The 23,645-nt window shown below is 31.8% G+C and overlaps 1 protein-coding gene across 7 annotated transcripts in view; it reads right to left on the minus strand.

Annotated features, from left to right (window-relative positions):
- Positions 1–224: 224 nt before the first annotated feature.
- LOC124363634 (kinesin-like protein KIF6) overlaps positions 225–23,645 on the minus strand; it is a 41,959-nt gene continuing 18,538 nt past the window's right edge. For 2 of the 7 annotated variants that reach the window (XM_046818902.1, XM_046818896.1), the window contains exons 6-16: positions 23,082–23,170; positions 21,008–21,130; positions 20,218–20,349; positions 18,975–19,206; positions 17,995–18,147; positions 16,813–16,957; positions 16,327–16,422; positions 10,845–10,988; positions 3,028–3,209; positions 650–1,032; positions 225–472 (exon numbers count right to left, since the gene is read on the minus strand). In XM_046818902.1, coding sequence (XP_046674858.1) covers positions 229–472; positions 650–1,032; positions 3,028–3,209; positions 10,845–10,988; positions 16,327–16,422; positions 16,813–16,957; positions 17,995–18,147; positions 18,975–19,206; positions 20,218–20,349; positions 21,008–21,130; positions 23,082–23,170 — 1,923 coding nt within the window. In that variant the 3' untranslated portion in view covers positions 225–228. Of the gene's footprint in view, positions 473–649; positions 1,033–3,027; positions 3,210–9,340; positions 9,534–10,844; positions 10,989–14,055; positions 14,187–16,326; positions 16,423–16,812; positions 16,958–17,994; positions 18,148–18,974; positions 19,207–20,217; positions 20,350–21,007; positions 21,131–23,081; positions 23,171–23,645 lie in introns of those variants that run through there. The other 5 variants (XR_006922548.1, XR_006922549.1, XR_006922547.1 and 2 more) reach the window with 5 other exon arrangements.

Consider the following 23,645-nt stretch of genomic DNA (forward strand, 5'->3'; position numbering starts at 1 on the left):
TAAGACTCAGTGGACTTATTTGAACAAGACATCTGGAAATTCTTTCAAGATTAGACAGTCAGTTTTATCTGTTTGCATGTCTTAGAATCACATATTAACAGAACACTGTAGCATCAGCACTATTTTCTTGTGTTTTTCACAGTACATGTTCCCATAATTACCATTTAACAAGAAATTATAAAGACTGATCTAAAAAATTTTCAAATAACCAATCATGACAAAAGTAGGTCAGTCAGTTATACGTTTATTTTTATAAAAAGCAATAATCTCATCATCAATATCCTGGTCCCCGGTAAGATGGAACGGAGTGGTGGAAGACAGGCAGTCCCCACGACTGAGTGGCCGTCCCCACTGTTGTGGTTCCCACCGCTCCGTACAAGTATATCGGCTGCGAAACTGACTGGAGGCAGAACCCAAAGAATCAGGGACAGAGCGAACCAAGCGAGGAGAGTATGACTTTGTGAGATCTTCTCTGAAATTGAGTTTTGTCATTTTACTTTACTAAACTACTTTTTAACATCAAAGACTTAATATTAATTTTAATTTTAAGTCAATATAATTACTAGTGATAATTTATAAAATTAATTCAATTTTTTTTTTGTAAACTAAATATTGTTAGTTTTTAAATCTAAAGAACTGTAACTCTGACCTTGTATCAGAAAGTAGAGTCGATGTTGAGAACACGCTGTCATTGATGTCACCAAACGTACTGTTCAAGTCACCCAACATAGAATTATTGTACATTACATCTTTCAAGATGTTATTTTTGTAATTTGAAATACCTTTCTCATAATTTAGATTTGAGCTTGTATTTTCCACCTCACTAATTTTACATTCAGTCTTATTACTGTATTTTAACTTATTATTGTCTTCTGATCCCTTCAGAGAATCATCGTTGCCGCCATCATCAAGAATTTCAAATAGAAATTCTGAAGATTTCTCATCCTTCTTCCAGTTATTGTATTCAACCATGTATTTGCGTTTAATCCGTTGAAGACTTCGCTTAGAAGACTGAAGTCTAGATTTTAGCAGCTGAAAAATTACAAATACACCAGTAAAATAAATAAATAAAAGAAATATTGTATAATAGAGTTGAATCATTATAGAAACCATGATTCTATAAATGACTACCAGTTACCCATGGCTTTGCACGCGATTTCCTATTGAATAACAGGTATGACATAGGCATATATTTTATAATGGCACAATAAACACTCTGTCATTGTCACTGGGAGATGTTTTTTCTTTAATCTCTTGATCAATTTCAAAATAATTCAAATTTTAAATTAAAGAGCAATGTTTTGATGCCCTTAATTTAAAGAGGGTGACAATTCTTATGAGTACAAATAAATATACAAATATCTCAGCAACATTTCATAATATTTGTATGACTAGCTCCAACAATTTCAGTAACATTTTAAATATTTTAAGCCAGAATGGAGGAATACTGTCAGTAGTAATCTTAGTGGAAGCACAAACGATTTAATATGATGGAGACTTATAACAATTTTGAATCTGAAGTAGATGTGTTTATAGTACATAATATTGTGGTGTTTATTCCTAGAACATACAAAAGGTAAGAAAAATTTCCTCTGGCTCTTAATTTAAGTTTAGCGTGTGAAGAAGCATTTCTGGTCAAATCAACTATATTACAAACACACCATAACAGACTTTTCTTGTTTCCACAATCAAAAAGATATATATACATACTCGGTCTGAGAAGCGAGCTTTTTGATACCTTAGTCAAAAAGTGTCTATTTCTGGCTGTTGTAATCTTCTTCCGGTTGTTAATCCTTTATTTTGGTCCTTCAATATAAATACATCACTACATGTAACAGAAAAATAATAAAATTTAGGTTGACCATAACTTTATTTTGCCTGTTTTGTTTCGCCATTTTATCTTAATGAGAGAGTGCAGTCAAAAGCTGTCATTTTATCATTTTATACATTGCTGCATTTTGATTTCTCAGTTTACAAGTAGCTGGTGCATAGTATTTGTTTTACAGCTAGTAAAAAATAAAATAAAACCAGATCGACTCTTTATCTACAAAATATATCATATTTTGTCCTTTTCATACAATATTTATTTGGTTATTTTGTTTGTTAGAATTTGTAAATAATTATATGTAAGTGATGAAACTACTTGTAGGTACATGTTTACAGCTCTTGTTTCATTGCTGATTTTATGTTGATTCTTAGTTTTAATTTGTGAAGCACATAAATTTTTATTTTTTTATGAAATGGACAAAAAAATAAATATTTATAATTATATAATTGCTTTGTTTTAATAGCTTGCCAAACCTGGTAAGAATTATAGGTATAAATGGTACCAAAAATCGTGTACGACCTTGTAGATCTATTGAAATACCAACTTTATATGAAAAATTCCTTATTATGTGCTACAGATTTGTATTTACTGCTATTTGGTGACTTTATATCATCCAAACCTTAAACCATATATACCGCCCTATTGTCAAGCTTTATCACAATTAACTTTATCCACAATCCACTAATAACTTTTTTGTGTTTTCATGTTAAAAATTGGATTTATCTAAACTATTATAAGAAATAGGAAGATGAAACTTTTTGAATCGAGTTATGATATTTTCTATTTTATAAATAAATACAGTTTTGGAACATTGGAGGGCTATAGCTACAGTCATAAAAATGCACATCATGTGAGACAAAAAACATTAAATTTGGTTGAGTAGTTATTAAAAAAAAGTCTTTTAACACAACAAAAAATCTAAACAATTTCAAACTAAACTTTTATTTTAATTAGGTTTCTCTGTACCATATTATTTTTTAAATTGTAATCATCTCATAAATAAAATGGCTTTTTAGTGCCAAATCCTCTTAAACCTCTGTTTTTGTACTTAAAATTTCTTTAGCTACAATATCACATTCCTCCACTGTTTCTTTTGATAACTCCACACTCCTTTTGATAGTTTGTAGTTTATTTTTCTTTAAAACTGCTCAATATAAAAACATACCTTTGAGACAGACTTAAATGTACATTCATCACACCTGAAAATCCTTAAGTAGGTCAGAGTGTTTGGCAAGCAGGTCATTCAAGGAGACACAGCTGACTGAGGTATCAGATTCTGGTAGACTGAGGTCAGTAAGAGATTCAGACCCAAGGATGTTCAGAGTTCTTCCTGACAGCAACTCCCTTACCAAAGACTTTTCATTATGTTTCCACCAGTGCACTGCATCGTATCCAACATTTCATACTCTTATTAATTCTTTCTCAGTCTAGAGAATTGATTGATACTATTAATTATTTATTTTCCTAAAATTCAACATTCTTTGAAAATACAAGGTGTGGCAGGAAAATAACCAGATTAGTATTGGCGGAGCCACAGAAAGAACACAATAAGACTGAATATCATATGACAGGTCACATGACTCCCCATCCCACTTCTCCTCAAGTTACATCTGGCTCCTGTACTTATTCCGCCTGTAGCGCCAATTATAAGCAGTTAACCTGTTTCTCTGTGTTGAAAAATGTTAAATATCCAGAAACAGCAGGAAAGACTGCAAATGAAACATTGTAATATTACAAGTGTACAGTGATGACTGTTTATCAAACACAAGTTTTTGAGTGGTTTAAATGATTTAAAGATGGCAACAAAGATACGAGTGATGACTCACGCATTGGCAGACCATCGTAATCAAAAACTGATGCTACATTGAAAAGATTGCTACACCTTGTTCAAAAAATCATTGGATAACTATCAGAGCAATGTCTCATCTAACAAGAAACGACAAAGAAAGTGTTCGGTAGATTCTTCATAAAAGTTCTTCATGAATTCTCCATCAGAACAATGCTCAAGCTCACTAAGTTTTGTCAGGGAAGACATTTTTGCCCAACACAACATCCCCATTGTAGATCATTCACTCTACTCACCGGACTTGCCCCCTGTGAGTTTGTTCCCTAAAGTCGTCAACTTTGAAAGGAATGATATTTGAGACTGTTGAAGCAGTAAAAGAAAAAGCAATGGAATTCATAAACAGGGTTATGGAAAATGATCTGCAGTATTGTTACACATAGTGAAAAATTCACATGGAGTGGTGATCAAAGAGGGATGTACGTTGAATCTCAAATTGTAAATATCTGTACATAAAATTTCTTTTCAGCATCAGTCCGGTTATTTTCTAGCCACAAGAATACCTTTTGTAAAATGTATTGTAATTAAAAATTATATTAGTATTTATTTGCAAAGTTATTGCTATCAACAACACTATACAATCATTACCAGATTTTACAGTAACAGTGTGTGGTAGCAGTTCTAACATTACACACTGCCATATGGTAGCTAAAACGAAAGGATTACCTATAATTACATCACATTCTTAAAAGCACACAAAAAGACCCAAGTGTTGTTTTATATCTTTCCAACTAATATTTTAATCTTATAGATTCTTTTATCACAATATTACTTTCAAATTATTTTTGTTAGTGAAAAAATGAAATACATAAAATCAATATATAAAGTCTAAGTAATGTAACAGAAAAAGTACAATCAAAGCTACTCCTTATAAAACGAAGAGTACCACAAGGATCAGTGTTGGGACCAATGTTATTCCTTCAACCGACTAATGACCTGCCAACTCATCTACAAGGAATCTGTCAAACAATGATGTATGCAGATGACACTGTCATCACAACCACAGAAAAGAATAAAGAAATGAAATGAAATGATTTGAAATGATTTATTAGCCCAATAGAACATTACAATGTTATAAGGCTCGTCAAGAAATAATAACACTAAATACTAAATAACAATTTAAAAAAAAATACTAACTACAACACAAGTAACATATAGCTAATACTAGGTGGTATGATATTTCACATCTTAATTATTTTCTGGGGAATTCGGACGAAAATCGTCAAAAGTATAAATTTCAGTTTGAAGCATGTATTCTTTAATAGTTTTTTTGAAAGCCTTTAATGTAGGAATCTCTCTCCATGCTAAAGGTAATTTGTTAAAAAAATGCTGACTATTGTAAGAGAAAGATGTTTTAAAATGGGTTGTTCTGTGTATAGGAACAGGTAGAGAATAACTATTACGTGTTGTGTAGATATGATGGGAGATAAAAGGATTGGACTGTATTCTTTTATATGTTTGAGTTAAAACTTCCATTATGTAAATACTTCTTACTGTTAAAATTTGAAGATTAAAAAAATGTCCTCTACATGATTGATTAAATTTCAAATTTCCTAGAATTCGGATTGCTCTCTTTTGAGTTTTGAAAACCTGTTCAATTAATGGTGAACTTCCCCAGGAAACAATTCCATATCTCAACACAGATTCGAAATAGCCAAAATAAATAGTTTTTGCTGTTCTTAAGTCAGTCAAGTCTCTAATTTTACGAATAGCATAACATGCTGAATTTAGTTTCCCATTTAACTGACTGATGTGATTTTCCCATCTAAGATTGTCATCTAAAGTAACACCAAGAAATTTACAATTTTTTGTAGTAAGTTTACTTTGGTAAAAAGTTATTTCAAGTTGTTCTCTAAAGTTTCTAATAAAGTGAAAATTAAGTATGGATGTTTTGGAAATATTTAAGGATAGTTTGTTAGCTTTAAGCCAGTTAAAAATCAAACTAATCATATAATTTTTGAGATAGTTCAGTTTTATTGTCAGATTTAATCAAACTAGTGGTGTCATCAGCAAAGAGAATTAATTTGTCACATAAATTGAACTGCTTGGGTAAGTCGTTTATAAAAATTAAAAATAATATTGGACCTAAAACTGACCCTTGGGGTACGCCTGCCTCCAAATAGCGGGCAGGAGATAGATATTTATGGACAGAACCAGCACTGTTTTGAACTATCTCTACTACCTGGCTGCGATCCCTCAGAAAGCTACTAAACCAATTGAGAGCAACTCCTCTGATGCCATAATACTCCAATTTATTTAACAAAATTTCATGGTCTACACAATCAAAAGCCTTCTGGAGGTCACAGAACAGGCCACAGGTCGACTGTCCCTGGTCCAAGGCAGTTAGCACATAATCAGTTAAACTTATGATAGCATCTGAAGTTGACAAATTAGATTGAAAACCAAATTGATTTTTATTTATTATTGAGAATGATTTTAAAAAATTTTCAAGCCGTAATTTTACAATAGTTTCTAATAATTTTGAAAAAACTGAAAGAACTGAAATAGGTCTGTAATTTTCTGCAAGATTTGAATTATTGTTTTTAAATATTGGAGTTACTCTGGCTACCTTGAGACATTCAGGGAAGACTCCGTGAGTCAGGGAGCTATTCACCAAAGAGCAAAGAGGTTTTGACAGGATGTGGATGTGTTCCTTCAATATCCTTGGAGGTATTCCATCCAGGCCTGGTGACTTACTTGATTTCAATTTACTTATAACTTCAATTATCTCTTTTTCACAAACAGGATAGAGATAAAATGAACCATTAACAAATGGATTTGGCAAAAAATTTTGTGGATCGTAATGCCTTGAATTCAGCAAGTCAAGTTGGTTTGAGATAATATGAGGTACACTTGTGAAGTGCCTGTTAAATGCTATTGCAACATCCATTGGCTCAGTAATATCTTGTCCATTAACAATTAGATTAATGTTTTTTACAGAAGCGAATGATTTAGTCTCTGAATTAATGATATTCCAGGTTGTTCTTGGAATATTTTTAGAGGATTGTATTTTATTTACTAGGGGTTCTCTTTTTGCATAAAGGACTATTTTCTTATGATGTTTAAGGTAAGTTTTATATTCTTTCCAGCTATTTTCTGTGTTTATTGACTTGGCTCTGGCAAACAGCTCCCTTGACAGGACAGCACTTGCCCTAACCACATCAGTTACCCAGGAATATGGACTTGACTTAAGTTTTGTTATTGTTTTTAATGGGAATGCTAATTCATAATATAATATCAGCTTATCAACAAATTTTGAGAAATTTGCATCAACCGATTCACCAGAAATCACATCAAACCAGGCCTCCTTTTGCAGAAAGTCATGAAACATTCTATGACCCTGCTCAGAAAATATCCTATGTGTAATTATTTTACTATTTTCATTTTTTAGTAATAAATTATTGACATTTATTTTCAAATTTTGAGAAAAATTATGATCTGAAAAGCCAGAGTGAAGGTTAAGACTTGATAGCAGATTCTGAGGTATGTTACTAACAATATTATCTAAACAAGATTCAACATTTTTGGTAACTCTAGTAGGTTCATTTATAAAATATCTAAAATTATAACATTTTAAAATATTCTTAAAAGCTAAAGACTCTGAGTTATGGTTTAATAAATTAATGTTAAAATCACCTAAGACAACTAAGTACTTTTTCTCTTTCAAAGCTAATTCAAATAACAATTGCAACTTGGAAATGAATATATGAATATCGGAGTCTGGTGTTCTGTAACAACTAACAGTTAAAATATTTAATTTATTAGAATTAGTTGAAATTAACTCTATAGAGGAACATTCAAAAACAAAGTCTTAACTAAATTTACAAATATCATTACGTTCAATAAATTGTATATGATTTTTTACAAGAAGACAAGAACCTCCCCGTGTCAAACTAATTCTACAATAAATTGAGGCTACAACGTAATTTTTTATCTGAAAATATTTTAAGTTTTTTGCTGACAACCAATGTTCACTTATAGCAATTATATCTACATTTACATCATGACTCAGATACTCCAGCTGTATAACTTTATTTAGGATACTTTGAGCATTTTGGTGTAATAAGGTTAAGGTTTTTATATTATTAATATTTGTTTTTTGTGAATCTATACGGTTCTTACAGGTTAAAGAAGTATTGTTTTGTGAATGTGATATACAGGCTAGGTTACTGTTAATATTTTCTTGCGCTGGATGTTTTTTGGTTTATTTATGCATTTTGCAGAGTTCTCATTAGGTGTTGATGCATGGATGTTATGTAGAATAATGTCAGCTGATGGATCGTTAGTTGCCACATGAAGTGTGAGGGGTTTATTGATTAAAAAAGTGGAGTTGTTTTCCGGTGAAGGAGCTTTGCTTTTACTACATGTTTGTCCTGGTGTATGGATGTCTTTTTGTACAATTGTGGGTTTTTTCACCTTTAAAGACTGATGAATTAGTTCGGCTAATAAATGTTTACCTGATTTGTTTAAGTGTAGTCCAAATTTAGTATAATGTGTAAGATGTAGTGAACTCGTGTCAATAAAATTACATAATTTTACATTACTAGCAGCCTCCTCAATCTTTACATTTACTTTTCTTATACTCTCATTGAGAGCAGGCTGATCTAGTCTATGAGGGATACCGATTATTGACATGTTAGTGTTGAAAGTTATATTAGAAAATGTATTAAAATTAAAATTAACTACACTAGCACTAGTGGAGTCTGTGATGTCGTTTGTCCCAGCGAGTAAGATAGCATGATCATTAAAGGTAAAACTCCTAGTCAAGTCCTGCAGGTTATTGGCTACGTAGTTAAAAGGGGCTCCCGAACTGCTGACTACCGTTACCTCGTAACCGCTGCCTAGTTTGGCTTCGAGAATCGGTGCAAGGTCCCGGCCATGACTGTCCGCAGCAAGCAAAATTTTCCTCTTTGTTATTTTTTCCTTGGCTGGATTACTCTGCTGTGTTTTTCTAGTCGGTGTGATCTTTGTTTTGTTTTTAGATCTACTGGAGTTTAAAGGTAAAGTTCCGATCACACTACAAACTTCCTCTGGATCATCAATGCGACTCTCAAGCACTTGAAAAGAGTTTCTCAAGGGCAGTGTAAATTTTTTAAGTTTTTTTGTCTTTATCAAAGTTTTCTTTTTCATTTTTTCAGGCAAACATGTTGGAGATTGTGAGAAGGAGAAACTGCTGGTATTTTTATTTAATAATTTCATTATTTCTTCTTCTTTTTATTTTCTTTTTCTAGAAGGACTAACATTTCTAGGTTATTGTTATGAATCTTGAGTTGTTTTATTTCTTCATTGGCTGCTATTAAGTCTTTATTTAAGGTGTCTACAACTAAGTTAAGAGTTTCAAGTGTTTCTCTAGTAGTTTTATTTATAAATTCACTATCTTCGTCATCATTACCTTCATCAGATTTAGTTTCCAATACTTTGGATATACCACAGATATCAGATAGATTGTTATTTTTATTATTGGTGCACATATAAAAATAAAGAGAGTAAAAGTAAAGAGCAAATATTAATTAACACAGACAGATCCTTTTACTGCTACTAAAGAATACTGTGTTCTTAACCACTTGGACCTTAACAAAGAAAAAACTGTCCAAGTAGTCTTTAAAACCAAAGGCAAGGATGTAGATATAGGAATAATTGGTATTGACCTTAAAACTAATACAAAGTACCTTGGCATTGTAATTGACTTCAATTTATCTTGGAAGCCACATGTACACCAGCTGTGAAGGAAACTCTGCTCGGGAACCTATCTTCTGCTTAGACCCAATCAAGTATGTACTCTAGAAGTAACAAGAACTGCCTACTTCGCCTTTCTTGAGTCTCACATAAGATATGGCATAACATCTTGGGCTGGAACAACTTCTGCAAATTTAGAAAGAGTCCTCATACAACAAAAGCGTGCAGTTAGATGTCTTGTGAGTCTTGGGTGCAGAGAAAGCTGCCGAACAACATTTGCCAAACTTAAAATTCTAATGGTGGTAGCACTGTACATACAAGAAGTTATCTTGCACACAGTCTCTACTCATCTACAACCAAGACATCAAGATATACACCTCCATAACACGAGACATGTCTCAAACTTTGTCCTACAATCTCATCACTTAAGTCTGTTCAGCAAAATACCAATATATGCTGGAGCGAAGTTGTTAACCTGCTGCCAGAAGAACTGAAGAACACACCTGCACAACAACTAAAGAGGCGATTGACTGACTGGCTGATAAAGAGACCCTTTTACTCAATGGATGAGTACACGAAAAAAGACAATAATTTTAACAATTAAGCATTATTGTAACCACATGACGCATTACTAATCTCCAAGATTATATAAATAAAGAACTTTACTATTGTCTATATAAGTAATTAATTGTGTTTTGTTGCTTTCATGATGCTGAGAATAATTTCAAAATCTAAATCTAGACTAAAAAAACAATATTCCTTAAGTAGCATCGTAAATTTGATCGTGTACTATAATAAAATTTTAAACGAGTAATGACGCTACTTATACTGGATGTAGTAATTGAGAATAATAATAAATAATTCATTTAATTCAACAAAAGCATGTATTGTTAACTTGTGCTTTCTGAAACTATAACCACATTATTCAATATGCAATGAACACACTTATGGCTCCATTGATGGTTGTTTATAACATGTGCCACCCATCATTCAGATTAGTGAATTACATTACCAAATTTTGGTTAACTTATTCAGTTTTTTAAACAAATTTCTTTTTATTTGCAATCTATGTAAGAATTGAACAATAAGTCAATAACACGACAAATGTTACAGAAAAACCTGAGTTAGTTTGCACTTGAGTTGAGTTACAAAATTTTTTGTTGAACAATACCACTACTATCTAAATAGAGCTGTTAGGTTCAAAACAATTAGTCTTTGTAAGTCGATTATTTGGCTACTGTTGTCCAATAAATTTACTGTGCCAGGTAGTTAGGTTGTTTCAACTGGTGCTTGATGCTTACTTCAAAAATTTCTTTGTAACTGTAAATAAAAGAAATGTTGACATCATTGTGCAGAAATTTGTTACACATACCAAGTACTTTAAGGATGAGCAAAGTACTATTTTAATATATTAATTTATAACTATGTTGTATTGATTTTATTAAACAGCAGGGCATTTTGTAGCAAATAATTCAAACAAACTCCAGTAACACTTACACATCTCATCGTGTACAGAGTTGATGAGTTTTACATTGGTCATGAGAGCATCAGCAGCATTCTGTTCTGCCTCCTTAGCCTTGTTCCAGTCATCCTCTGCCTCCACAGTGGTTACAAAATGTTCAAAACCTTCATCTGGTTCAACTGAAACAATTTGAAGGCGGTCCATAAACATTGCTTTAAAGCAAAGCCTAAATATTAGTTCCATAAGAGAATTAGAAATCTTCCATTTGCCATCTACTTACACTTGATTTGACTAGTTATTAATCAGTAGGTTAAGAATTCAGGTTTACTCATAGCAATATGTAATGCTGTAGCAAAATATATTTTGGGGAAAGGTTAATTTCACATTTTGATTACTGGAAAATCTGGAAGGTATATAACGTAGATAAATCTAGAAATCTAGTGATAGCCATCCCAGAAAGAAGAGATTATGCTGTACCAGATGACTGTTATTTTGTAAACATAGCATTGTTAAGTGCTATATTAGTTTGGGTGCTCTGTTGGATGCTATAGCTAGTTGCTGTTAAAAGTTTTTGAGGGTATTACAAATTATGGTCTGTATGTGGGTTTTTATATTATTTTAGTAGTGCCTTTCATTGTTTAATTTTGTGACAGTTATAACATTTTTAATAAATTGCTTGAGTTCAGCTGTATTGACCATGATTAAAACCACATCATATGTATTTTAAGAAATACAGAAGGATTGAATAAATTTTTTGTTGTTGCGGGGAACATTTCACATATATGGTTTAATGTTAGGAATTGGTAGAGTAAGAGGTAATTTCTGAATCATGACAAGAAATCAAATTTTTTTATTCTTTCTTCTTATTACCAAATTGTTCACTGTCCTATTCAAAATTTGAACTCATTACAAATATGAAAAGATGAATTTTAGACTACTTATCAAGCAAAGGAACCTACCAACCCTTGGATATTGGTAACGTTTAAGTAGCAAATAGCTTGGAAAATTATCTTAAAATATTGTCTATATGGCTTGTACATGAAAATGTGTAATCCATTGGATCCACATAAATGCTTTAAGTTTCCCGGGAAGGTCATTGTACAACATTTGGCCAAAGTAAGAGAAGGTTCACTCGGGGCTACTGAAGCTGCCTGTCCTTATGGGTGCTACGCAGAGAGAATTCCTCCCGGTATGTGAGCCTCTCATATATGTACTTTGGCTCTCCAAGTGTAAGAATCTTGTAGACCATGCTGTTTGTAAATACCAAGCATATTGGCAGTAACTTGATCGGAAGTTGAACACTAAACAAATGACGGTATTTTGCATTCTTTGGATCGTTAATTCGACCTCCCTCCATATGCTGTTTTCATAGGCCAGATAACAATAGTAAAATACAGATATCTGACCATCGTGCCTCACGCTCACTCCCACGCCACTGACGGCTTTTGTGGCACAAGATGAAGGACTTACTAACACTCAACTGAAGACCATTAGTAGCAGACCAAATACTGAGTCTTAAGAACAGAATTAATTATATCAAAGACCTTCTTAATTGATCCAGGTTCATAAGCAAGGTGCCATTAACAATTACCTGCTTAACTTTGTACAGATCTGAGGAATTCAGAAATATTATATAAGTTTAAATATTTGACACCATATTCTACAAGAGTTAAAGATTATCATACCTTTAATAAATAAGTCAGGTCAGATGTTGATCAATGTTTGGTTCAGTTTCAGTCAATCCCATACAACCTCCACTTATTTTTATAAACAGTTTTGCATTGTTGGCTAAACCAGTTTCAGTTTTACATTTTTTTTTAACTGTAGAGGCTGAAAATTTATTCATTCTCCGTAGCATTACTGAAGTCTATGTTAGCAATGTTTCAATGGGGTGTGAACTGGAAAACTCAACAGATGTGAACATGGCTAAACTTACCATGTTAACCTAAGAATTGAATAAGTTGTTCATAAAATGGTCAAAAACTTTTAATCTCAGTTATAAACTAGTTGTTTATGAATTGGTGGGTGATATTTTCTTATTCCTCAATTGTAAATTGTCACTTTTTACATCTGAAAATCCTGAAATTAATTTCTTAAGTCAAGTTTTTAACCAATCATGCAACATATCATGCTTCCCTATCTAGCATTGCAGAACATTAAAATGCAGTCATTTATTTCAGGTTTATCCATTTTCCAGTTTTCTCGTATAAATCAGTATTATCTACATATGGAAGTGAAGGATTTCACTGTTTGGAACTTTTCCGCTGTGTGTGTTTGTGTGTGTGTGTGTGTGCGCGCGTGCGCGTCTGCATGCGCGTGCATGTGTGTGTGCGTGCGTGTGTGTGTGAAATAGAAATAGCCTAATATAATACCAATAAAAAACGAAGGACAAAAAATACTCGGTCAGCCAGGACTTGAACCTGGATTTCCCATTTGCTAGGGGAGAATGCTATATTTGAATCTATTTATACAGGGATCCTAGTCTTTAAATTTACAAATACCATCTATAATCATAGATTTATGAAAACATACTATTAATTTATTTCTTTCAGTGGATTATCATTTTAGTTCTTTTCTCCAATCTCAGTCAAGTTGTTTAGCTCTTCGGATCTCTCCAACAAGGTATTATATTGTTGTTTATAATGACACGAAATTCAAAAATACTTAAAATACTAACATTTAATCTTAAGATTAGTCATGATAAAAACACTACAATATTTTTAATACAATTTTATTCTGAAATCATTATACAAAAATATATTTATTTGATTTATCCTACCTCTTAAATCATCTCTGTATGAATTTTTTACTGCGAGAGAGAAAAGCTATGTGCGTTGTTGGAAAACAAGAATATATCATAGATTTTTTAATGTTTCATGAAATAAGAGTGTTGTTGGATCATTCAAATCTGTTGTGTGTTATTTAAAACTGGAGGACGTCAGAGAAGGGAGATCCGGCTTGTATTCTCTATCTGCTTGACAACTGAACACAAGTGGTCTTAGCTTCTGACTGACAGTTCTCTTCTATCTCTTCATACTCTTGTTGCATTACAATCTGTCCAACTTTCAGTTTTGTTTGCATTTGCCTTTCTGGAGAAAATTTTTTAATAATTTTTGCATAGCTGAGCAACAACTGTTCAGTTGTATCTAATTCTATACTTTCCATCGGAAAATATTGATCATTTTTATTTGTGAAAACTCCACCAACCTTCTTTGTCTCTGTTTTTTTACCAGTTGCTTCTCCTACCTTATCAACTTGTATGTAATCTTCACGTCCTGCCTCCTTCGCAATTGATTCAACTTTTAATCTCTTGATGCTTGTTTCTGCCTTGTCTAGGAATAAAAACTGTTGAACTCTTTTGATATGTGTTACTATGTCTAAAACAGAGAGAACATAAACCTTACAAGAAGTTGGGTTAATGTTCATAAAAATATTATTTTGTCATGTAAGCTAAGTAATTCTGAACAAGTTACTTTCTGGATGTTATTAACGTTAAAATTAATAATGTTAACTAACAACAAGTATTTCAACAATTAATATTCAATCAGAATGTTTGTCATTTAAAATAAGTCTTTATATGTGTTTTTCTGCATACGCTTTATATTCGTGCATGTAAAGGAAATCATCTTGAAAAAATGATAAATCACTGATTTTGAATAACAATATAGAGTATTTTAGAAAAAAATTGCTTTAAAACAATTTAATCTTTGCTAAAATAGGTGCTCAAAGAAAAAATCTGAAAGTTTCAAGACTAATTTTTTAGTAATAAATCATTTTATTTCAACAAATGTATTTTATTAACTTAACAATTTATGTAATGACTGTCACTGTTACAGCACAAGGGGAAATGTTTGAAGTATGTTTTTTAACAACGGAAAGATTTTGAAGGAAATCGGATTTTTCTGAACGTTTGCCGTTTTTAGTGATACTAAAAATTAGTAACTACATTTTGAAATCTGCAATCTTATTTCTTCTGGTAAATAACTAACCTAAGACATAATTACAAACTAGGTTAAAATAAACAAATCATACCAGAGTGGATAGTAATTAATAATAATGAGTAATAAATGTACTTTCGATTAGTAATAAATAAGTGCAAACGAACCAGAAGGATCATTTCTGAGTCAGAAAAACAGAATAGTGATACATTTTCGTTTATGTCAATCCCTTATGTGCCGGGAATGTGGGTAAAAATTAGAAGAGTATGTAGAAAAAATAACATTAGAACCATATTAAAACAGACAATACTCTTAGACAAAGTCTCGTAAAAACAAAACCAAAAAAGGCACACAGGATTACAAAAACTGTGTTTACAGTATAAAATGTGGTTGCAATAGGGAATACATAGGCAAGATAAAAAGACTATTAAACGTAAGAATAAAAGAACACAAAGAAAACATGAGAAAGGGTCTAACAGAAAAGTAAAAATTGCACATCATTGTTGGTTTGAAGACCATCATATGAATTGGAATGAAGCCAACATAATACATTGGGAACCTCATAATACCACATAATACATTGGTGTTCTGTTTTGTTTTTTTTCTTGACACACAACATAGTGGTTGTGATTCCTTACTTATGCGTGTTATAACACAGGTGTGATTTGCTTATTTTAATCTAGTTTGTAATTATATCTTAGTTATTTACCTGAAGAAGAGATCAGATTGCAGATCTCAAAACATAGTGTCACTGATATTTTGTATTACTGAACAATGGCACATGTCCGGAAAAATCTGGTTTCGTTCACAAGGCAAAAATTGTAAGAGGGCAGATTATAGTTACATTACACAATCATATTTATAACAAGTATTTTCATTAACTGTTATAAATATATTATATATGCCATATGAATTTACAGATCGTTCTAAAACTCCATCACATCACTAATCATTTACACATTGTGTCAGCAAAAATCTGGAAAGAGGTTTATTGCCCTATTACATAATGGTACCTATATGGTTAGCCTTGGTTACTAGAATACATGGAAGGGGTCACGAGGAAGATGTGAAGTAGTCCTGTGATGTCATTAGAATAAACCAATTTCTTCTGCCTCGCACCACCATTACAATAGTTTGAAGACTTATTGTTTTTTTGCTAAAAGTATAAGTGATTTCTATAACAATATAAATAAACAATGCTTCTAATTATAATTGGCTCAATAAAACTACATACACATGTTAGCATCATAAAAAGGCATTACATTAGTATTAATTAGTTGATACCATAGAGTATAAAAGAAAAATATAATGGATTAATGTTCAATTTTCTATTCCAAATGCTAAGAGATACAATAAAAAAGTCATTTTTGCTACAGAATAACCATTCTTGACGAGCTCAATCAGCTGATAACTTGCTCCAGTGACATCACGCCATGATGTACGTGACTCCCTACTGTGTATTCTAGTAACCAGTCGTTAGCCACAACCCAAAATAATAAAATACTAAGTTTTATATTTAAGTATAATAGTTAAAACTTATGTATTTAAGTTTGAGAAAAAATTGTATACATATATGTACCTGTGCTGTAACTGGAGAGGACAGTGTCACAGCTGAGAGATGGCAAATTCCCGTTCTTATGTTTCAACTCATCTTGAAACCACTCTATCAGATGTACTACAACGTGTTGAGGGAAAAAAGTAACTTTGAACTTTTGTTACTATTAGATATATTTTAAAAAGGGAAATTATTGTAAATTGACACTATACATTTCTCAAAGATGTTTTAATAAAGAGTTTCTGATTTCTGAAAGGTAATTATGTTGTATCTATTCTGTAGTGGAATGTTACCTTTAAATGTTTTTAATCGTCTATAGTTCTGATTGTGCGTTAACACATTTTTAAATGTGTTTCTAAATATACTTGATAAAATGGTGATAAATATCTTTTTTATAACAAATAAAATGAATTATTTATGAAATATTTGAATCAACAACATAACATAAAATATGATATTCAATTGCAATAAATATTGAATTCATTAAATTATATAGCCCATGAAAGATACTGATGTCAGTCTGCAGTTGTTGGACGCTGAGTCCTCCGGTGTGAGAAGGTGTTGGTTTTATGTTCTCACGCAGGTTTGCCACTTCTCCTGAATGCACCGAAGCTAGCCATTCTTCACATGCACTCTTCTGTTCCAGCTCCTGAACCTGTAAGTCAATAGTTTCTGTGTAATATAACCATAGTGGAGCCAAAAACTAAGGCGTCTGTAAAATAACTGTAATTCTCTTCTGCATGAAGGTTCAGGCAAAGACATGTTTGCAGCAGGACAGGTATGTAAAAGTGTATGGGAGGAGTTGTTATGTTTACCATTAAATTTTCATTACATGACAGTACTTGCCAAAAGTCACGTCACTCCAAAAATTCTGTTGAATAATATTTTTAAATTATGAGATTCAGTCTGAAAGATTGGAAATGATAACTTTAAAAAAATATATACTTCCATTTACAGTACTTTACTTTTAAAATTATAGCACAATAAGACAAAATATTTTCTATCTATCTTTATAATTACAGTTTTCCAATTTAAGAATTGAAAATAAAACAACACCATTAACCTTGATGATGTTACTGTATGACTGTGTTAATTTATGAAACACAGTCTATTTATATATATATATATATATATATATATATATATATATATATATATATATATATATATATATATATACATTAAATTGTATAAATGGCAATAGCCTTATTTAATTTCAATAAACATTGAATCGCAAAAAGTACTTGCTCCGCCGGGAGTTGTGAATGTGCTATACCATTACACCACAGAGCGCTTACTTTTTCCGATTCAATTATTTTTTATTTGGCCGTATCTGTCAATTCCTAAATGCAATTCTATGTCATTGATATAGAATATTGACATAAATATTCACTTGTCGTCAGTTGGAAATTCTCATAACAGTACCAAGCTTTCTTGGTTTTCCATGGGAGAAAATCACTTCACCTGCATTTTTGTTGTATTTTGTTTCCGTCATAATGTTCTTGCTATTTACAAAGTTTAAAATTAATTATAATTAATCATCATAGTAATATTAATGTTGAGAAGTCATTTCTATGATATAAAGATTAGTCGTATTAGATTTACAGGCATTTAAAAATCATTTTACAAATAATTAAATATAGATTAACAAGACATGATATGGTTGTCTCAATAGAAGTGCACATGAATTACCTTGGCTTGTAGTGAGAGACACTGGATCCTGAGTTGTTGAATCTCGTCTCTCAGGTGACTGTTCTCCCCTTTCAGATCTTTCTCTGTATTGACTGAGACCTCATTGCGCACCAGAGCCACTCTCTGCGCAAACCGGCATGTCGACACTGTCTCCTGCTTATACAACACTGTTATAGTCTTCACTGATCAGCTACATAATATATTGTATGGTTTTTATGCAGTATCCTTAAATAAAATAATTAATAAATAAAAGAAGCTACTACACAGAGTGCTTGTGATAACTATTAAACAAAACATACACTTGGGGGAAAATTATCCACGTCTGGAAACAGTTAATAAAACTCCATGTACCCTTCTGGGTGGTTAGACAATAAACTATGGTACCTGGTCTGCTACTTGCTAACACTTATGAAATCTTATGGAAATGCTGTACTATCTTACTTTTACATACATAATAATTGTAAGACCCAAAATTACAATTATGACTTTGCATAACTGAACGTTCTTTTTAATATTTAAAATTAGCCTGCTTAGTTTTAATGGTTCTTTAGAAAAAGGGACCAAAAACACTATAAAACGATAAACGATTATTGAAAACTAACAGAGCTCACTCAAAATAAATTATTGTATGATGTCCATATTTGTTATAAATAGGAATGATCACTACCTTTTTGAGCTAATTTTAGATCCAGGAAAACTCCAGAATCGAGATTTAGACTTATTGCATTAGAAAAACCATATTGTGAACTGTTGAAAAAATTTTGTTGCAGATGTTTGAACTAATCCTATCCACTTTAGAAGGTTTTTGTATTTTAATATTTTTATGATTATTTATAATTTATCCATCAAACAGGATGAAAGACAAACAGTACACAACTTCTATTTCTATATAAAATGATGCTAATACAGATTACAACACTTTAGGGTTAGTGTAACTCTGTCATATGGTAACTGCTTACATCTAGTCTAAGTTAGTTTACCTCAAAGTTAGCCTTGTTGATGGCAATGTTTGCGATCATGACGGTCATGCAGTTACCACCCAGAGAATCACGGAGGGCAGATGTCATGGTACAGTTTCGGTATGGCACGTGGGTGCGATTGCTTTCAGACAGAGCAACAATCACCTGCTCAAGATAGTGCAGAGACAGATTGATGTGTCTGGCCTCCTCTAGGACAATTCCCTCTTCTCCTGTCTTGTGGACACGTTCAGATCTGAGGGCAGATGTCATGGTACAGTTTTGGTATGGCACATGGGTGCGATTGCTTTCAGACAGAGCAACAATCACCTGCTCCAGATAGTGCAGAGACAGATGGAAGTATCTGGCCTCCTCTAAGACAATTCCCTCCTCTCCGGTCTTGTGGACATGTTCAGATATATTGTCATTCATTAGTGTTTTGGAATACTTTTGTTAAAATTATGTATGGTTACACAACAAATAATGGATAACAGCATTAACTTTTAATCTCACAAAATCTGCAGGTAATAAATTCCAGTTATATCTTACAGTTAAGATACATAGAAAAGAACTTTTCCAGCCCCTCGAGTGATAAGCTTTGCTGACGCTCATCCAATAAATATTTCAAATACTGTCCTGAGTGATGCTTGAGTATTCTCAATCCTGCAAGGAAATTGGTTAAATAGTGTTCCTTGTGAAGCTGATTTATTTTCATGAGGCTGGTAACACAGTAATTTCTCAACAAATGTACTGTATTCTTAAAAATCTCACATGGCTTACAAGTTAAATAAGTTTTAATTTAGTTGTATATAAACAAAAACTGTCTAGTAATATTTTGTAACATTACATAAGGAAGTTAAGCCAGTTATGTGGTATAATTTATTTTGAAATTAATTTAAAATGTTAAACATATGGTAAAACCTATATATTTTATTAAGTCTCAGATTGAATTTTCTAAAGATTTATTGAAAATTGGTTATACTTGAAATAATCTAAATTTATTACAGAGTGAGTATGATTATCATGATTAGTGCCAAACATTTGAAGTCTTCATGTAATCTGGTTTCTGAGAGGATACATATCACAACGCAACTTCTGTGTGAGCCAAATTAGTTGTGTTTAGTTTAGTTCACTTTGTTATTTTTTAGGACAATATTTGTGGTCACACAAATGAGAATAGATTCACAGCTAACTTCACTGTGAACTTTAACTATGTCTTATCTATATTATTATGAGAAATGGATTTCATGTTGCCTTATATCCTTACCCAGCCAAGTCAACAAGATTGAGTTTAGCTTTGCGCACTTCCAAGCTGTCCTCTATATGAGACGTCAAGTAGATGGTGAGGATGGTGTGTGAACGTGAGGAAAACACATTCATGGGTGTGTCACACACTATCCTATGGGCAAACAAAACTCGTAGGTTAAACGTTTGTGAAGTGTATTTGCCATATTTCTTATAGTTGCAATCCAATCACAAAAACAAATTATTTATTACTTGCTAAGTACATGTGTTCAGAATGTTAATGTGTTCTTCTTTCTACTTGAATTAATTCAAATACAGTTACAAGCTTTAAGTATATTTGTTACCCTACACTAAATAGTTTGTTATCTATTATTCTCTATTCATTTGCAAAAACTTGTCTTCTTGGTCAAACATTAAACTGAAGAGCTCTAAAAACAACAGCTAACATTTTCAAAAACCTGTTATATCTTGTGATTTTCTAAATTTAGAAATAATGACAACTTGGGTTGTTATTTTAGTTTTGAAAAAATCAATCTTTCCTTTTGTTAGCCATAACTGTTCAAACTTGAATGAACTTTCAGTCTATTGAACTAGATTACTATTAGAGCTGCAGGGGCTGCTGCATTGTGTTAGGTAATTTGTTCACCTGGGCTAGGTCAACATACTGTAGGTTATTAATTGAGTTTATTATTTTGTGTTTTATTATACTTTACAACACACCTTAAACCCCTACTGTCATTCTTTCCCCACTTTCTTCCGTTTATATTTCTAACAGTCTTAACAAAAATTTTAAAGATGTACAGCAGGCTAACCTGTGATTGTCACCAATAGCTACCCATTCCATGGCTTCTGAGAACGTTGCCACATGACGTACACTTAAGTTATGCCACTCCATCACTTTATCGCAGTTCTCTCGCAAGCAGATCTTCTTCTTCCTTCAACAAATTACAAGGCTCTTTAGAAAACTTGTGTCTTATGTGAGTTGTTATAACAAAACCTCCTTAAACCTTTATTTTTTTTTAAGACAGTTAAATTAGAGTGGATTAGTAATCAGGGATCCCTAAACCTCTTAATGAACAGCTTAAGATCTATAAAAGAACTAGAAAACGTGGTTTTTTTCAAGGAAGCAACTTTCACTAAGGTGTAGAAATAATAAATTTTATTTGTCAACTATCAACCAGATTGACATAGATAACATCAACATATTATCGTGATGGTGTAATATATACCAATATTCTCCAAATGCGCTGTCACACCTGTTTATTTCTTATTATCAACAAATAAAAACACACCAATTTCAACTAGTTCTAAATGGTCTTGTATAATTTTTGCTTCCAAATCTAAATTGTATTATTTAAATTATAGTTGCTTATAGGTAGTGCCAGTTTTAGCATTACTAGTGCCCTGGGCGAGATTTCTTCGGCGCCCCCTTACTGCAATTCAATTACATACGAAAAAAAGCTACTGGCGCCCCTTTTCGTCCGGCGCCCCTGGGCGGTCCCCCAACCGCAGCCTACTCTAACACCGCTCCTGCTTATAGGTCCCATTATCGTAATTTTCTCTTCATGAATTTCAGGATTTATATTTATTAAACAATCTAATATAACAACCAAAATAAATCTTTGAAACTTTAGGATAGTGTTGAAATTACAACAAATTCTGGGAATTTTAAATTAATGGTTTGAGAAGACCTTTTACAATCAACTTATTATGTTTACTTTCAACCAAAATCTTTAAAACAATTAATTGAATGGAATTAATTTTATTAAATTATTTATTAATGTATTAAAAGAAATGTTATAATATAGTTTTAAATGCTCTTATTCATGTTTGTTTTAATTTTTATGTAATGAAATATGCTGACTTTTTACAATCCTTTTATAGTACCAAAAATAATTATAACATTATAAAATTTTTGGGAAGTAAGTATGTTAAGAAGACCAATCAGTCAATTTCTTGATTTTTATTTAATGCTAAACGGATTGAGAAGATAATTCTAAATGCAGTACTTTGTTTTCTCTTAACTAACACGTTGATTGCGACTGACGCCTTTCAACACATAATCAGATTGATACTAGTTGATCTAATAATAATAATAGTTATCTTTATTGTCATATTAGTATATAACAATCATTGAAAAAGTCCAAGTACAACAGCTTACATAGAAACATACCAAGTCAAGATATAGCTGGAGTAACTAATTAATTTAATATACTAATAGCAATTTTTTAATATAGTTCTTCTGTTGAAGTGGTTGCTTTTAATTTACTTAGATTACAAAAAAAAATAATTTGTTTTCCATATCTAATAGATGACATGTATACCAGTCATGATCACTTTTGTTGAGTTTTTGTATTAACAAACATTGAAAGTATTTAATGTTATCCATTAAAATCAGAAAAAGGTATGAAAATTCCCTTCTGCAGTGTTTTTGTTATGATGATAAAACACAACAACCCTATCTTATAAACCCAGGTGGTCACACAATTTAGGTAAAACTGACTTTGTAAGTACCAATTCAAAAATTTAGCCTTATTTATAGATGGCCTGTTTAACTGATTTTTTTTAACATTGATGCCATCATAGTCTGAAAAAGGAAAAGGGAAAATGTCACATGTGGTGTTGGAGTGGTGTGTTGGCAGACTGATAAATGCATTATCAAGACAATTGCTACCTCTTGTAGGTTTGGTATTCATACAGTATTATTATTATTTTGTCAGGCATGATGATCTCAACCAATTAATAAAGAAATTTCGTATGAAAAAATAAAGGCCATTTCATTTAGGTTGTATATTTCAGGAGCTTTAAATTTATAATTACCATAGACCTCAGTTGTTTTTGCTAGATGTTTAATCAGAATAAACAGTTCTCACAAAACTAACTCACTCATCGAAGTTTGGCATAAGAAGATCATTACTGTTTTCATTGTAGATCTCTAAATAAGACATCTGGACTTCAAACTTTTCATTTTCAATCTAAAACAAACAAAAACAAATATGAATGTTCTTTAAAATATTATTCTGGAATAAACACAATACAAATCACTATATTCAATAAAAAGTATACTAGGGATATTAATTTTCCACTGTGCAGTTGTAGAAATTTCCTGGTTATCCAAAGTACATTATTAGATTTTTTTTCTTAACACAGCTGCTTAACCTTTCATGAATTGGTTTATGCATTACTATAGTATTAAGAAATAATATGTTTGACTACAAAAGAGTGCTATGGCAGTGAATAAATCTTGAGTGACTGCTGCTAGAAGCCAGACAAATTTGTGTAATCTTGTAAACATTCCTAAATAACAAAATTAGACCTAGTGTTTTGTATACTATTATGTATTAGCCTCCTTTTCATTAGGCATTGATTACATTCCAAGACTATAAGTATAGCAAACGCCACCCTCCACTTAGGTGTGTACGTGTGTGTGAAGACTCTGCTTAGTTTTAC

Source organism: Homalodisca vitripennis, chromosome 1, assembly GCF_021130785.1.
Source record: "Homalodisca vitripennis isolate AUS2020 chromosome 1, UT_GWSS_2.1, whole genome shotgun sequence".
Lineage (NCBI taxonomy): Eukaryota > Metazoa > Arthropoda > Insecta > Hemiptera > Cicadellidae > Homalodisca > Homalodisca vitripennis.